This window comes from Oncorhynchus nerka, linkage group LG15 (genome assembly GCF_034236695.1).
Source record: "Oncorhynchus nerka isolate Pitt River linkage group LG15, Oner_Uvic_2.0, whole genome shotgun sequence".
Lineage (NCBI taxonomy): Eukaryota > Metazoa > Chordata > Actinopteri > Salmoniformes > Salmonidae > Oncorhynchus > Oncorhynchus nerka.
In genome coordinates, this window is record NC_088410.1 from 38551910 (window position 1) to 38568673 (window position 16764).

At 43.3% G+C, this 16764-nt stretch overlaps 1 protein-coding gene across 1 annotated transcript; it reads left to right on the plus strand.

Moving 5' to 3' along the window:
* Nucleotides 1–3314: 3314 nt before the first annotated feature.
* Nucleotides 3315–16575, plus strand: LOC115103850 (N-acetyllactosaminide beta-1,3-N-acetylglucosaminyltransferase 2-like). The gene is made up of 3 exons (XM_029624844.2): nucleotides 3315–3625; nucleotides 12460–12598; nucleotides 13466–16575. The coding sequence occupies exon 3, from the start codon at nucleotides 13490–13492 to the stop codon at nucleotides 14693–14695; it is 1206 nt and encodes a 401-aa protein (XP_029480704.1). The 5' UTR covers nucleotides 3315–3625; nucleotides 12460–12598; nucleotides 13466–13489; the 3' UTR covers nucleotides 14696–16575.
* Nucleotides 16576–16764: the final 189 nt, after the last annotated feature.

Consider the following 16764-nt stretch of genomic DNA (forward strand, 5'->3'; position numbering starts at 1 on the left):
CCCCACACTTCTTTTTGTGTCGTCCGCATTCCAAGAACCATAGATCTCTGTCTTTTCCTCTACGATTCTTCCTGTTCAAAGTCTGGACGGTAGCTATAGCATTACTGTTTGACAACCAAGCCGACTTGCACGGACTGGCACTGTTGCCTCTGAAGTGAGGAGGGGTGGCTGTCTTCCTGACAGGGGAGAGAATGACACTCAAGGCTTTGATGAAGTGGGGGAAGTTGATTCATACACACCCTTTGCGTGACACCACCATTTTGACAGGGAGGTGACTGGGTCTGAGAGGACAGATACACCCATGTACATAAGGACACACCCTCCTTGTAAAGTGATAGGAGGATGATTTCAGACCTTATCTTGGGGCAACTTTAATGCGGTTGTGTTGGCATGATGATTGTGGTCACAAGGGGCGGTGACGAGACCAACTGGCCGGGAAGATTTTGTGGTTTACTCATCTGCTGTGAGCTGAGCTGACCTGTAGTCCCTCTACCCTACTAGTCTTCTGGTGTACATTCACACCCTCTCGCCGTCAACTAAGTAACCGAAGTCGGATTTGAAATCCAGTCTTCGTCAACTCCGTAACCCGAAGAGAAACCTAGCACCCTAGCCAAACGCCTCAGTCTGGAGGTGGCAGCCTTACATGTGACCTGGAGGTCCCATTTGACAATTGCATTAAACTGGATGTGGATTAGACAACAGACAGCTACAGGTCACACATCTAGAACTCAACATTGCTTTTATTTGGAAGTTCACCAGAGTTGAAGATGGATTTGTTTTGTAACACTTTAATAAGGAGTGGGCTTTGATTAAGGACTAGGGCAGGGGCGTGTGATGGTTTAGGCTTGAAAGTGCTCGCTGATGAAAGCATGACTGCAGACTCCCCGCTTAAATCCCTGGTTGCCTCCCAAATGACATCCTATTTCCTATATAGTGCACTACATTTGACTAGGTCCATAGGGCTCTGGTCAAAAGTAGTGCACTGTGTAGGGAATAGGGTGCCATTTGGGACTTACACATTCAATTAGCAGTTATAAGTAAATCAGACTGAGTTCTAGTAATTATGGCACCGGTCCATGTTTACGTCAGGCAATAAAGAAATTGACTTTCCAGCTAACCCAACTATACCAGCCTGTAGTCATTCTTTTGTGTTTTGAGTCTGCCTTATATTTAGAGGCAAGCAGCAAGGGTTATGCCTCCCATGCACGTTCCTCATCTTTCACTGTGTTAGTGTATGTTAGATGGGGTCCACTGCATTACCATGGTGTCCTCCACTTTATCTGCTAACGGTGGTTGTTGTGGTTACTCAGAGCTCACCAATCTCATATGGCTTTCAATCTGTCCAACTCCGATTAGTATGCAAAATGTGACAGCGTTAAAATCTTATGCATCTTTTTGGCACCTGAACAACATGGATAACGCAAACATCTCGATGCAGCAGTCCCAGGTTCATTGGAGAACACAGGGCTTTTGTCATTCTCAAGTAAAGAAAAAGCTCACACCACCTCACCTTCCCTCTTCCCTGAAGGATGAAACTGCCAGAGGGACACTGCTGAAAAAGTTATGTTAAGAGGACTTACTATAAGATTACTGTAAAGACAAAGTTCAGGTGTGTGTGAGGCAGAGTGTACCGGAAACACCTGTAGTCCTGAATCACCGGCCAAAACCTATACGTAAGAGGATTTACTTTCTAAAACATTTCATCCAACATTACATCCTACTACACTTCATTGACGTCTGCAGCCACTTTAGTTTAGTCATTAATTTGAAAACTGTCTTACTGTATAGAGCATTGAATTGTGCCTATCGAGCCTATCGCTTTACTGTATACAAAACATTAGGAACACCTGCTCTTTCCATGACCGACTGACCAGGTGAATCCAGGTTAAAGCTATGATCCTTTATTGATGTCACTTCAATCGGTGAAGATGAAGGGGAGGAGACCGATTTAAAGGATGCTTAAGCCCTGAGACATGGATTGTGTATGTGTGCCACTCAGAGGGTGACTGGGCAAAACAAAACATTTATGTGCCTTTGAACAGGTTATGGCAGTAGGTACCAGGCACACCGATTTGAGTGTGTCAAGAACTGCAATGCTGCTGGGTTTTTCATGCTCAACAGTTTCCTATGTGTATCAAGAATAATCCAACACCCAAAGGACATCCAGCCAGCTTGACACAACTGTGGGAAGCATTGGAGTCAACATGGGCCAGCATCCATGTGGAACACCCTGTGGATACCTTCTTAATGTGTTCTTAACGTTTTGTACACAGTGTATATATGTTCTATCTACCCATATCAAGATATAAACAACACACATAATTATGGAGTCCACATATGAACTTGGGACCGCAAGCTCATAAAATAGATGGTAATCACAGTGGAGATTTTGGTTCTGTAAAGGCAAGACAGAAACGAAGGTTGACGTTTATTGTCATGAATCTTGCCCTGGGGGCAGAACTGAACGAATTCGGACAGCTGCAAAGTACAAATTGGATAAGTGGGTTCGCCAATTATTATTTTTTGCAATATCTTTTTTTTAAATGGAGAAAAATATTCAGAGTACAGATTATTGTATGGCACAATATACACACGTTTTTGAGAAAGATAATTAGAAAAATAAAATATTATTGAGGAAATGTATTTATTGGTTTCTTTCATTTTGATAAGTGTTGAAAATGTAATGAATTGAAGGTTATTTGATGATGTGAAAATTGGGGTGTGGTCACAAATTATTGTAAAAAATGTAATCCCCAGAAAATCTGGTGGAAAAAAATGGTGTCCTCGCTGAAATAGTTTGAATAAGTCTGCATTCGGGTTATCGGTTAGGTTAAAAATCCAAATTTATGATTTTGTGGCTGTGACAGCTATAGTGACCACTGCAGAGCTGCCTCCAGGGCAAGATTCGTGACAATAAATGCCAACCTTCGACAGAAACACTGTAATAACTGAGTTGACTGGGGGAGGGTGATATGAAGATGTGGGGTAGTCATTGTCAGTAATCCTCAATTACAAACAACATAAACTGAAAACATATTTGAAGCCAGGTATCCTATCCATTCAGCTGAATTCGCTCATTTAGTTCTCTACCTCGGGTTTTATAATATGTGTCTAATCACACGGTCTCCCAAAATATTCAGTAAAGTATACAAACAAAGGAGACCCGTATCCCCTTGTTAATATCAAAGGCCTACATCACCTAATTCAAGGAGGAGTCGTGCCCCTCAAACATTATCCAGAAAAAAATACGAATATTATTTTTTCTCCCAATGATCTGAACGCAGGCTGGAATTTTCCTCTTCCTGAAAATGCGGAAGGTGTGAGTAGAAGTCAAGATCAGAGAGGAACACAGGCACAGAGCGTTACTAAGGCGTATTCTTTCTCTCTCTTTTTGGCAATGCATGGACTTTCACTTTACACAGGACTTCTACTATGATCTATGAAATAGTATGAAACTAACATGGTTTGCTTATAGTGAGCATAGGCGCCTCACTCTAAAGTTACGCTTCTTGTGAACTATTTGCGGGAAAAGGATCATATTCATATAGACTCGTTTTGTAGGCTACAGTATAGGCTTTGCGCCAAGATGTGGTGGACTCCTTTGATTGGAAACTTTGCTATTCAGGTAAAGTATAGCAACCAGGTTTAGAGAATACATGCTGTTTAACCATTTTGGTTAGCACATTATACAGAAGACCATTCATTGCGTTTGAGTCCTGCGGCTATAGCAGAACTTATATTATATTCTAACATTGCAACGCCACCATAGCTACGTAAGCCAGATAGAAAAAACATATGAATGTTATTAATTTAGCTTCCATCACTTTTGTTCCTATAAATACTAGTATTTGATCAATGTTAGATTATATAGTAATGAATAATCATTACTTTAACCATGAATCAAACACTGTTTCTAGAGGAAAATATGACAGTGACTTAGTTAATCACCTGTAATGAACATATTAACTGTTGATAATAACTTCAAAAAGGGTCGTTCCATGTCATTTCATCAAGCCATGACATCCACTATCTCAAATTGTTTCTGTAGTTAGAAACAGATAACATTCCTGCAATATTATTTTTCTTGAAATACAGTTTGATCTCTGAGAAATTAAGCTAATTAATTGAACCTAAATGGGCCTTTTTAATTCATAGGGTTCATATAATATTCGAAATGATAGTAGCTTACATTTGAAAACAGTTAGTATTTGAAACAGTGGTCAACAAAAACAAAGCATTGGTTGCTGTCATACATTGTCAACATACTGTTTACTGGGTAAGGAATTCAATGTCCTTTTGTAAATTGAGTGAATTCCAAACCCAGTTATTAGTCAAATGCACCGAATACAACAGGTACCTTACAGTGAAATGCTTACTTACGGCCCCCTAACCAACAATGCAGTTTTAAAAAATATGGATAAGAATAAGAAATAAAAGTAACAAGTAATTAAAGAGCAGCAGTGAAATAACAATAGCGAAACTATATACAGGGGAGTACCGGTACAGAGTCGATGTGCGGGGGTCTCCGGTTAGTTGAGGTAATATGTACATGTAGGTAGAGTTATTAAAGTGACTATGCATAGATGATAACAACAGAGAGTAGCAGTGGTGTAAAAGAGGGGGGGCAATGCAAATAGTCTGGGTAGCCATTTTTTTTAGGTATTCAGGAGTCTTATGGCTTGGGGGTAGAAGCTGTTTAGAAGCCTCTTGGACCTAGACTTGGCCCTCCGGTACCACTTGCCGTGCGGTAGCAGAGAGAACAGGATGTGTACTGCGTACTAGGTTGGCTGGAGTCTTTGACAATTTTTAGGGCCTTCCTCTGACACTGCCTGGCATATAGGTCCTGGATGGCAGGAAGGTTGGCCCCAGTGATGTACTGGGTCATTTGCACTACACACCATTTGCTCTACTAGTGCCTTGCGGTCGGAGGCTGAGCAGTTGCCATACCAGGCAGTGATGCAACCAGTCAGGATGCTCTCGATGGTGCAGCTGTAGAACATTTTGAGGATCTGAGGACCCATGCCAAATCTTTTTCAGTCTCCTGAGGGGGAATAGGTTTTGTCATGCCCCCTTCACAACTGTCTCGGTGTGCTTGGACCATGTTAGTTTGTTGGTGATGTGGACACCAAGGAACTTGAAGCTCTCAACCTGCTCCACTGCAGCCCTGTCGATGAGAATGGGAGCGTGCTCAGTCCTCTTTTTCGTGTAGTCCACAATCATCTCCATTGTCTTGATCACGTTGAGGGAGAGGTTGTTGTCCTGACACCACACAGCCTCCCTATTTTTTATTTTATTTAACCTTTATTTAATTAGGCAAGTCAGTTAAGAACTAATTCTTATTTATAATGACGGCCTAGGAACAGCCTTGTTCAGGGGCAGAACGACATATTTTTAACCTTGTCAGCTCGGGGATTCGATCTAGCAACCTTTCGGTTACTGGCCCAACACTCTAACTACTAGGCTACCTCCTGCCCCTATAGGCTGTCTCGTTGTTGTCGGTGATCAGGCCTACCACTGTTGTGTCATTGGCAAACTTAATGATGGTGTTGGAGTCGTGCATGGCCATGCAGTCATGAGTGAACAGGGAGTACAGGAGAGGACTGATCACGCACCCCTGAGGGGCCCCTGTGTTGAGGATCAGTGTGGCGGATGTGTTGTTACCTACCCTTACCACCTGGGGGCGGCCCGTCAGGAAGTCCAGGATCCAGTTGCAGTGGGAGGTGTTTAGTCCCACGTTCCTTAGATGATGGTGTTGAACGCTGAGCTGTAGTCAATGAATAGCATTCTCACATTTTGTCCAGGTGGGATAGGGCAGTGTGGAGTGCAATAGAGATTGCATCATCTGTGGATCTGTTGGGGCGGTATGCAAATTGGTGTGGATCTAGGGTTTCTGGGATAATGGTGTTGATGTGAGCCATGACCAGCCTTTCAAAGCACTTCATGGCGATAGACGTGAGTGCTACGGGTCGGTAGTCATTTAGGCAGGTTACCTTAGTGTTCTTGTGCACAGGTGGTCTGCTTGAAACATGTTGGTATTATAGACTCGGACAGGGAGAGGTTGAAAATATCAGTGAAGACACTTGCCAGTTGGTCAGCGCATGCTCGCAGTACACGTCCTGGTAATCCGTCTGGCCCTGCGGCCTTGTGAATGTTGACCTGTTTAAAGGTCTTACTTACATCGGCTACGGAGAGGATGATCACACATTCTTCTGGAACAGCTGGTGCTCTCATGCATGTTTCAGTGTTATTTTCCTCGAAGCAAGCATTGAAGTAGTTTAGCTCGTCTGGTAGGCTCGTGTCACTGGGAAGCTCTCAGCTGTGCTTCCCTTTGTAGTCTGTAATGGTTTGCAAGTGCTGCCACATCCGACGAGCGTCAGAGCTGGTGTAGTACGATTCGATCTTAGTCCTGAATCAACGCTTAGCCTGTTTGATGGTTTGTCAGAGGGCATAGCTTCCAGGTTAGAGCCCCGCTCCTTGAAAGTGGCAGCTCTAGCCTTTAGCTCAGTGCAAATTATCCCTTTAACATTGCAGGAGGGGGGGGTCTTCAAACTTTGTTCACCTAATAGCAGGAATAGCACCATCTAGTGGTCAGAACCTGGTAATATCTGGATGTAGGATGGGACATAAACAACTTCAATGACTAATTTATCAGTACAGGGAAAGAAACATCACCATAATAATTTTCAGACACTTAGAACAGATACTATATAGTCGGTGTTGCGGTGGGATTGGTGTGGGGTGTGGTGGTCCGAGGGTGGCTTTTGACTATTCCTTTGGATGGTGTCAAAATCCTCTTCCTTTTTGTGGTGGAACGACCCTAATCTAACTACATACGCGATATGCATTGAAACTGTAAAAGCCAATTAGAGAGCTGTTTAAACAATAACGTGGCACGTACAGTACATATACATTTAAATTAAGATATCTAAGCCTTTAAAGTGTACATAACATTGCGAACACCTGCTCTATCCATGACGTAGACTGACCAGGTGAATCCAGGTGGAAGAAAGATATGGTCACTTATTGATGTCACTTTTTAAATCAACGTCAGTCAGTGTACAGTGCATTCGGGAAAGTACTTTTTCCACATTTTGTTACGTTACAGCCTTATTTGAAAATTGATTCAATAAAAATGTTTCCTCATCAATCTACAAACAATACCCCATAATGACAAAGTGAAAATAAAAAACAGAAATAACTTATTTACATATGTATTCAGACCCTTTGCTATGAGACTCGAAATTGAGCTCAGGTGCATAGAACTTGATTTGAGTCCACCTGTGGAAAATTCAATTGATTGGACATGATTTGGAAAGGCACACACCTGTGTATATAACGTCCCACAGTTGACAGTGCAGAGCAAAACCCAAGACACGAGGTTGAAAGAATTGTCTGTAGAGCTCCGAGACAGGATTGTGTCGAGGCACAGATCTGGGGAGGGGTACTGAAAAATTGAAGGTCTCCAAGAACACACTGGACTCCATTCTAAAATGGAAGAAGTTTGGAACCACCAAGACCCTTCTTAGAGCTGGCCGCCCGGCCAAACTGAGCAATCGGGGGAGAAGGGCCTTGGTCAGGCAGGTGACTGGTCACTCCGACAGAGCTCCAAAGTTCCTCTGTGGAGATGGGAGAACCTTCCAGAAGGACAACCATCTCTGCAGCACTCCACCAATCAGGCCTTTATGGTAGAGTGGCCAGACGGGAGGACTCCTCAGTAAAAGGCACAAAACAACCCGCTTGGAATTTGCCAAAAGGCACCTAAAGACTATGAGACCATGAGAAACAAGATTATCTGGTGTGATGAAACCAGGATTGACCTCTTTGGCCTGAATGCCAAGCATCACATCTGGAGGAAACCTGGCACCATCCCTACGGTGAAGCATAGTAGTGGCAGCATCATGGTGTGGGGATGTTTTTCAGCGGCAGTGACTAGGAGACTAGTCGGGATCGAGAGAAAGCTGAATGGAGCAAAGTGCAGAGAGATCCTTGATGAAAACCTGCTCGAGAGCGCTCAGGATTTAAGACGGGGGCGAAGTTTCACCTTCTAACAGGACAACGTCCCTAAGCACACAGACAAGACAATGTAGCAGTGGCTTCAGGACAAGTCTCTGAATGTCCTTGAGTGGCCCAGCCAGAGCCCAGACTTGAACCCGATAAAATATCTCTGGAGAGACCTGAAAATAGCTGTGCAGCGACACTCCCCATTCAACCTGACAGAGATTAAGAGGATCTGCAGAGAAGAATGGGAGAAACTCCCCAAATACAGGTGTGCCCAGCTTGTAGTGTCATACCAAAGAAGACTGTAATCGCTGCCAAAGGTGCTTCAAGGCTGTAATTGCTGCCAAAGGTGCTTCAACAAAGTACTGAGTAAAGGGTCTGAATACTTATGTAAATGTGTTATTTCCGTTTTTTTATTTTGAATGAATTTGCAAAAACGTATAAAAACCTGTTTTTGCTTTGTCATTATGGGGTATTGTGTGTAGATTTGTTTTTAAATGTAATCAATTTTAGAATAAGGCTGTAACGTATCAAATGTGGAAAAAGTCAAGGGGTCTGAATACCATCCGAATGCACTGTAGGTAGAGGGGGAAAAAAACAGGTTAAAGAAGGATTTTTAAGCCTTGAGACAATTGAAACATGGATTGTGTATGTGTACCATTCAGAGGGTGAATGGGCAAGGCAAAAGATTTAAGTGCCTTTGAAGAGGGTATGGTAGTGGGTGTCAGGCGCACCCGTTTGTTTGTGTCAAGAACTGCAACAATCCTGGGGTTTTCATACTCAACAGTTTCCTGTGTGTATCAAGAATGGTCCACCACCTAAGGACATCTAGCCAACTTGACACAACTGTGGGAAGCATTGGAGTCAACATGGACCAGCGTCCCTGTGGAATGCTTTCGACACCTTGTAGAGCTGTTCTGAGGGCAAAAGGGGGTGCAACTCAATATTAGGAAGGTGTTCCTAATGTTTTGTACACTCAGTGTGTGGCCTGTATAGTCTACATAATAGGGGCTCAGTCTGTGTTTTCATTAAGTACCTGATTCCTAGCAGTTGCTCATCTAATAGCATTAGGAGGAGGGGGAGAGAGAGTTAGTCATTTCTGGAGATATGGAACACTAGGCAGAACCATTGACTGAAACAGGTTTTGGGGACCTAATGGATCCCAAGGGGAAATTCACCATAGCAACCAAATGGTTATGAAGGGATACTGTCAAAATCCTTTGTCTGTTGCGTATTCTTCGCTGACAGGGTAAGTAATGATTCAGAGGGAGACGCGTGGACACACACACACTGTACACTCCAACTGTACACTCCATCCATCTCAAACCCGTTGCTTTGTTGCTCCATATGTAGTAGGCCTATGACTAGTCTCTTTTCACAGATCCTGTGAAAATAGACTAGCCTATTAGTAAATCAATGTTTCCCTTTGTATTCACTGAGGGAACATTGAGAGGCACTCTATTCTCCATTATTTCCATTTAGAACACCCCAGAGCCCACAAAAGTGACTCCTTGTGGGCGTCTTCAACCAGACTAGCGCTCCATAATAACCATGACAATGTATGTATATTTCTCCCCCTGTCATGCCTAATGTCCTTCGAGTTAACAGTTAGCATGCCCCTTTCCTTTCCTCATTCACTTGTTGTCACTTTTACATCATTGGCTTACATCACTAGAGGTAACCTTTGAAATGTATATAATTCACATGTAAACTCCCCAACGTATTTATTTGGACAGTGAAGCTAAACTTAAAGTGCTGGACTTAAAATGTGGCTCTACACTCCAGCATTTTGGATTTGAAATCAAATGTTCTAAATGAGGCGACAGTTTAGAACATCACCTTTTATTTGAGGTTATTTTCATATCTGTTTTACCGTTTAGAAATTAAAGCACTTTATGTATCTAGTCCCCCCATTTGAATGTATCAGAAGACAAATTCACTTATATGGTATTGGATCATAAGTTTAGTATTTGATTCCCCTATTCATAGCAGCAAATAACTACATGAAGCATGTGACTCTACAAACTTGTTGATGGTAAGAGGTTAGCATGTTTTGGGGGCATGACCTTTTGTGCATCTGTAACTTTCTCTCATCATTATTCACGATTCACGATAATCCGTAGTCATGGTAGCATCTACATTAATGTAGAAGTGTTCAGAAACATATTCTATTCTTATTTACAATAAAAGTGACTCCAAAATGACACAATACATTACCATTTATTTCTATTGATCATAACATCATCTAGAAACACAAAAAGAAACTGGAAAATACATCCAACACGTTTGTAGAGTCACAGGCTTGATGTAGTGTACTAGGATTTTGATTTGATTTATTAGGATTCCCACTAGCCGCCAGCTAGTCTTAGTGGGGTCCAACATATAACACAAAAGACATTACAGACAAAAGACTTTACAATTGACATACATTTAAAAGCATTAACATGTAGTGTGTGTGTGCATCTATCAGTTACACAGACATGTCAGTACATACACACAACAAGTAGGTCACATGGGGGAGAGGCGTTGTGCCGTGAGGTGTTGCTTTATTTGTTTTTTGAAACCAGGTTGGCTGTTGACTTTTATATGAGATGGAAGGGAGTTCCTTGCACTCGTGGCTCTGTAAAATACTGTACGTTTCTTTGAGTTTGTTCTGGACCTGGGGACTGTGAAAAGACCCCTGGTGGCATGTGTGGTGTGGTGGGCTGTGTAAGTTGACTGTGCAAACAATTTGGAATTTCCAATTTCCAACAAATTCATGTTTCTTATAAAAAAACAAGAAGTGACGTAGTCTTTCCTTAACTCTTAGGAATATTGGTCCAAGATACTAACCTTTTGACTAAATGTTATACACTATAAGTGAATTTGTCCAAATACTTGACACCTTAAAATGTGCGGACTAGATACATAAAGTGCATTCATTTCTAAACGGTTTAACAGATATGTATAAAATATATCCTCAAACAAAAGGTGACATCCTGTAATGTTGCCTCATTTAAAACATTTGATCTCAATTCCAAAATGCTACAGTATAGATCCAAAGAAAATGTTTTACTTCACTGTCCAAATAAATACTTAGGGGAGTGTATGTATTTCTACCCTAATGTCCTTCAAGTTAGCACTTCTCACTTTCTTACCAGTGGCTGGCCTCTTAAGTCCTATTCATACCACACTGTTGAGTCACCTGTGCTTCAGTGAACACGTTTGTCTGATGTTTAATTATGGGTCCCCACTCAAATACAGCAGCACTTTATGTGTCTGTCTGTGTGGCCTCTCCGGCATGTGCCCACGTGTCTCCCTCAAATATTACTTCAATTACTTAATGACTGACCATATGAAGTAAACTCATGATAGACTATGTAACTATTTAGTAGACTATGATGGGATCGTTTATTATTTTATGCTAAATAGGATTTACTTCATCAGTTTACTTCATTGAGTCCAATATCACTACTTAATGACAGTTATATATATATATATATATATATATATATATATATATATATATATATATATATAAAATATAAAATGGCTGCAGTCAGTCAGTGAATGAAATGTCAGTGTTCCCACATCTACAGTATAGGTCTACTACTCTCACCAACAGTGTTCAACAGTGACAAACTCTATCCACGGCTTGCATATACAACCGATGTGAATGTTTGCGTAGTTAGATTGCGCAGAGGAAAAGTGTAACTCGCTGCACTCTGTACTGCTAAGCTGCGTTCCTAATGGCACCCTGTTCCCTATATGGTCCACAACTTTTGACCAGGCCCCATAGAGCTCTGGTCAAAGTAGTACATTATATATGGAATAGGCCGCCATTTGTGGCGCACGCTAGTCTGCTACTGCAAGTGAGTGGGGGAGTCATGTTCGGGGCTCGGCATTCAAGGCTCCACTTGTCTGGTTAGATTTGACAGCTTGTGACTACCATGCTGCTGCTGAACACACACACAGACACACACACTCACACAGCAGAGCAATATTTTGAATTACTGTAGCCTAGCTCTCTGTCTAGTTTTGTTAAAGAGGTGCAATGCCAATCAGAACCGTCATTTCCTAAAAGGCTAAGATTCTTCCGTCTACTTTCACGAGTAAGAAACTCTGAGGTCAAAGGTACAGGATTCCATTGCTTTCAGTAGATGATCTACAGTGATGGTTTCGAGTAGACAATCTACAGCAAACAGAAATAGTGACACCCAGATAGTTGTTGACTACAACAACACCTCTAGGAACTACAACACCACTTCGGTTGTAACCAGGTTGTTTGTTGGGATTTGTAGTTATTTGTGTGTAGGGCTTAGCTAAAGTAGGGAGTGTATAAGCATGTCTAATTGCACTTTGGTTTGCGTATACCCTATAATAACCCCTTGAGAAAAAGCCTGCCTTTCCTGAAGAAAAACAGCTGTGTTGTTGACATGTTGTGGGCTTGTGTTTGTGTGTTTTTTTGTTGTTTGTTTCCAGGTGGCTGCTGCAGGAACACCAGTCCTGTTCCAGTTCCCCTTTCTGGGCCCTTCTCCCATGCAGGAGACCCACATGGGCTAAGAAGGTCTGGGTCGGGACCACAGCAACAGCCTGACTAGTCATTTCCTGCTACTCACAGGTAATATGCTAGATATCACTTGATACAGCGGGAGAAATGAACGGTGGTTACAATGGCTCAGTGGGTTGGATCATGGTGCTTGAAACACAAAGCTGTATGTTCACCCTCACTTCCAAATTGGAAATATATAAGGATACGTGTTAAATAAAGTAATTACCGTTGTTGTACTTTTATGATTAATCACAGCATTTGCTGCTTCTATCCGAGGCTCTGTTTGTTTTCTTACAACAGTTTGACCCGTGTAGCTAATTTTACACTCGGTTAACATTGCACAACCATAGAGATTCCTTACTTGCCAGTGCACTGAGGCTCAAGAAAGCTCTCGGTGAAATGAATAATGCACATGGAAATGTGTGGCTCTTTTGTGTGGGGAGGCCAGTTTAGCCTGAGATTACACTGACACACTGCCACCTGTAATTGGTGTCACGAGGAGAGTTCCTCGAATTGGGACCGCATGATGATGCTAGTCTGGGCATTGTAGAAAGAGAGGGAGGAAGAGAAGGAAATAAAGAAGGGATAAAGAAAAGTGTGCACAACTCATTCCTCGAGGATTAGGGGTTGAAAAGCAGGCTGGTATGTGGCTGCTGCTGGGTCCGGCTCGGACACAAACAACACACGGAACAAGAACGCCCGCGAACCTGCTTTACCTTCAAACATTTCTCCTTAAGTCTACTGCCTCAAAACCGTAGGCCAACAGCTGTGGCCCACAACTACCTTTCACTATGTTTCTGAATGGGCCCGTGCCTTCTAGGTTTGTCGTAAGTCTGCCGATGTCGTTATGGTCGCTTCATACTCTGTACGTTGTAAGTCTGTAACTTCTGGGTTTGGTCTCTTACTTCCTGTTTGTCTCTATCACTTCCTGTTCAGGTCCGGAGACTGCAGAGAGCCAAGATGCACGGCTGCCGGAAGAAAACCAGGGTGCTGTGTGTGATGATGATGCTCAACGTCTTCGTCTTCATCCTCGTGGGCGTGTCTCGGAACCTGGGCCAGGACAAGGGGGACCAGCGGAAGCTGCGCATTCCCTCCAAGAGGTTCTGGAGGAAGCAGATGACCAGCGAGATCTTTTGGAATAAGGAGCAGCAGAGGCTGGACTACATCTACAACCCCATCCTCATGTCGGGTTTGACCAATGACTCCCTCCTGGAGCTACCTGATTGGCTCAACGACACCAGGTCCCTGGACCCCTGCCAACCGGACTACAGCGTCACCACGCAGGTGAAGGACTACAACTCCCTGCCACCCCGCTTCCAGGACTTCCTGCTGCACATGCGCTGCCGCTCGTATCCAATGATCATGGACCAGCCACGCGTGTGCGAGAGCAAACCCTACCTCCTGTTGGCTGTCAAGTCCCTGGCGCCTCACTTCGACCGGCGGCAGGCCATCCGGGAGTCGTGGGGGCGGGTGGGCGTTCTGGCCAATCGGACTGTAGCCACGGTCTTCCTCCTTGGCAATGCCTCGGCAGTCGACCACTTCCCCAACCTGTTTGGGATGCTCAGTCACGAGGCCAGACTTTACGGGGACCTCCTCCAGTGGGACTACCGAGACTCCTTCTTCAACCTCACCCTCAAAGAGGTGCTCTTCCTGGACTGGTTCAGCCAGCGTTGCCCCGACGCCCGCTTTGTCTTCAAAGGGGATGATGACGTCTTCGTCAACACCTGGAGGATCTTAGACTTCCTCCACAATCTTCCAGAGATCAGGGCCAGGGATCTGTTCATAGGGGACGTAATCACCAACGCCGGCCCGCACCGGGACAAGAAGCTCAAGTACTTCATCCCAGAGAGTGTATTTATGGGGCCATACCCTCCCTATGCCGGCGGAGGAGGGTTCCTGTACTCTGGGGAACTGGCACTGCAGTTGCACAACATCTCCCAGCAGGTGGCGCTGTATCCTATTGATGATGTCTACACAGGGATGTGTCTCCAGAAGCTGGGCTTGGTCCCAGAGAAGCACAAGGGCTTCAGGACGTTTGACATTGACGAGAAATACAGGGGCAACCCGTGCGCGTATAAGAGCTTAATGCTCGTGCACAGCAGGACGCCGCAGGAGATGATCAAAATCTGGGCCTGGCTCAGCGATCCGGAATTGGACTGTCAGTGAGACATATACATCATCCCATATTACAATCTATTCCCTACACAGGGCACTATTTTTGACCAGAGACCTATGCACCCTGGTCAAAAGTAGTGTACTATATAGGGAATAGGGGTGCAAATGGCACCCAATGGGTCTTTGAGAAATTTGTTTGATGTGTTCTAAGCGAAATCCTCGAGGTTCGGTAGGAATGTTGCGTTCACGTGCTAGTCTGACTTGCTAACTAGTTGTAGTTAGCACGTGCCGCGTTTAACCAGTTAACAAGTCAAGCATTTTTTAGTTTCCTAGTTCTGACAAGCACGTCACAAGTCAGTGTGTTCCGGCTTCAATAGAATCAGCTGATATATCCCAAGCATTCCAAAGTATTTTTTACATGAACAACCATTCATGTACACGTTCCAAGACAGTGTTCGGCAAATGTAGTATCATTAATACAAATGTACTACTACTGTATGTACTATACAGGCACTACTGCATGCGAGGTCCTTCATTTGCAAGAAATGTAATTTGTCACAATAACAGTCGTGAAAATCACCTATGATTTGGGGGGGGGGGGTCCATATTACTTTTAATAGTGACAAGACAGTTCTCTACTTGTGGAAAATGGTAAGTGGTGTGTGAATGTCATGCTTAACCTGTTTTTCCAGACTGTTACGCCAATACACAGGGTGGTGTATTGCTGTAAGTTCTCTCAATGGATCTGACATTCCTTTGCACTTGATTCTAGAAACAAACTATTTATGTTATTTGAAAGATCGCTGGTTTATTATAACCCTTAAAGCTGGAATCCGTAGCGGTGAATCTACCACGTCTGTTTGTGCGATATTACAACAACAAAGAAGTTACTTAAAACAACAAACGCTGTTTTTTTCCCTTCATATTGAACGTCATTACACACGCGATAGGACAGCAGAGTACACTGAGTGTACAAAACATTAAGGACACCTTCCTAATATCGAGTTGGACCACCTTTTGCCCTCAGAACATCCACAGGGATGCTGGCCCATGTTGACTGCAATGCTTCCCACAGTTGTGTCAAGTTGGTTGGATGTCATTTGGGTGGTGGAACATTCTTGATACACATAGGAGCGTGAAAAGGAGCGTTGAGCGTGAAAAGCCCAGCAGCGTTGCAGTTCTAGACACAAATGGGTGTGCCTGGCACTTACTACCATAACCAGTTCAAAGGTACTTCAATCTTTTGTTTTGCCCATTCGCCCTCTGAATGGCACACAAACAATCCATGTCTCAATTGTCACAAGGCTTAAAAATCCTTCATTAATCTGTCTCCTCCCCTCCTCCCCATCTATACTGATTGAAGTGGATTTAACAAGTGACATCAATAAGGGATCATAGCTTTCTCCTGGTCAGTCTGTGTCATGGAAAGAGTAGGCGTCCTTCATGTTCTGTACACTCAGCGTATGTAAAAAATGTTTTACCACACTTATTGAGCTCCTCTTCTCCATTTCATAAACAGAACAAAAACAATAACAAATGTGCCTGGGGCGACCAGCGCCTTTATGTAGATCTCAGCTTTAAATGTGTGCTCTTTCTGTATACTCACAACAGAGGAGGCTGCTGAGGGGAGGACGGCTCAATAATAATGGCTGGAATGGAGCAAATGGGGTGGCATCAAACCATGTGTTTGATACCATTCCACTGATTCCGCTCCAGCCATTACCAGGAGCCCGTCCTCCCCAATTAAGGTGCCACCAACCTCCTGTAACCCACACGCCTATAATGGAATTAACTGAGTCTGTACTTCCAACTCCATTTTCTGCCCTATGTTTGTTTTGTTTTTATCTTTTAAGAAAGTGTCTTATGTGATGGATACCTGGAGTATTTTCATTTTTTATGACAGTGAATAAAAAAACAATTCAAACATCAAACCTTGGAATCACTCTCGTGCTTCAAAGTTGATCTGAATCATAAAGCACTCACTAAAGATGCCATACCTTGATAAGCTTTGCTAAACTATTGCTCTACTTTTATCATCAGCAGCATTTGGCTACTACCAAAATAAGTAACTGTTCACTACTGTATACAAAACATCCAACGTTTAGAATAAACATCTTTAC

Coding starts and splice junctions, on each gene's coding strand:
- LOC115103850 (XM_029624844.2), top strand. CDS start 13,490: ATGCACGGCTGCCGGAAGAAAACCAGGGTGCTGTGTGTGATGATGATG.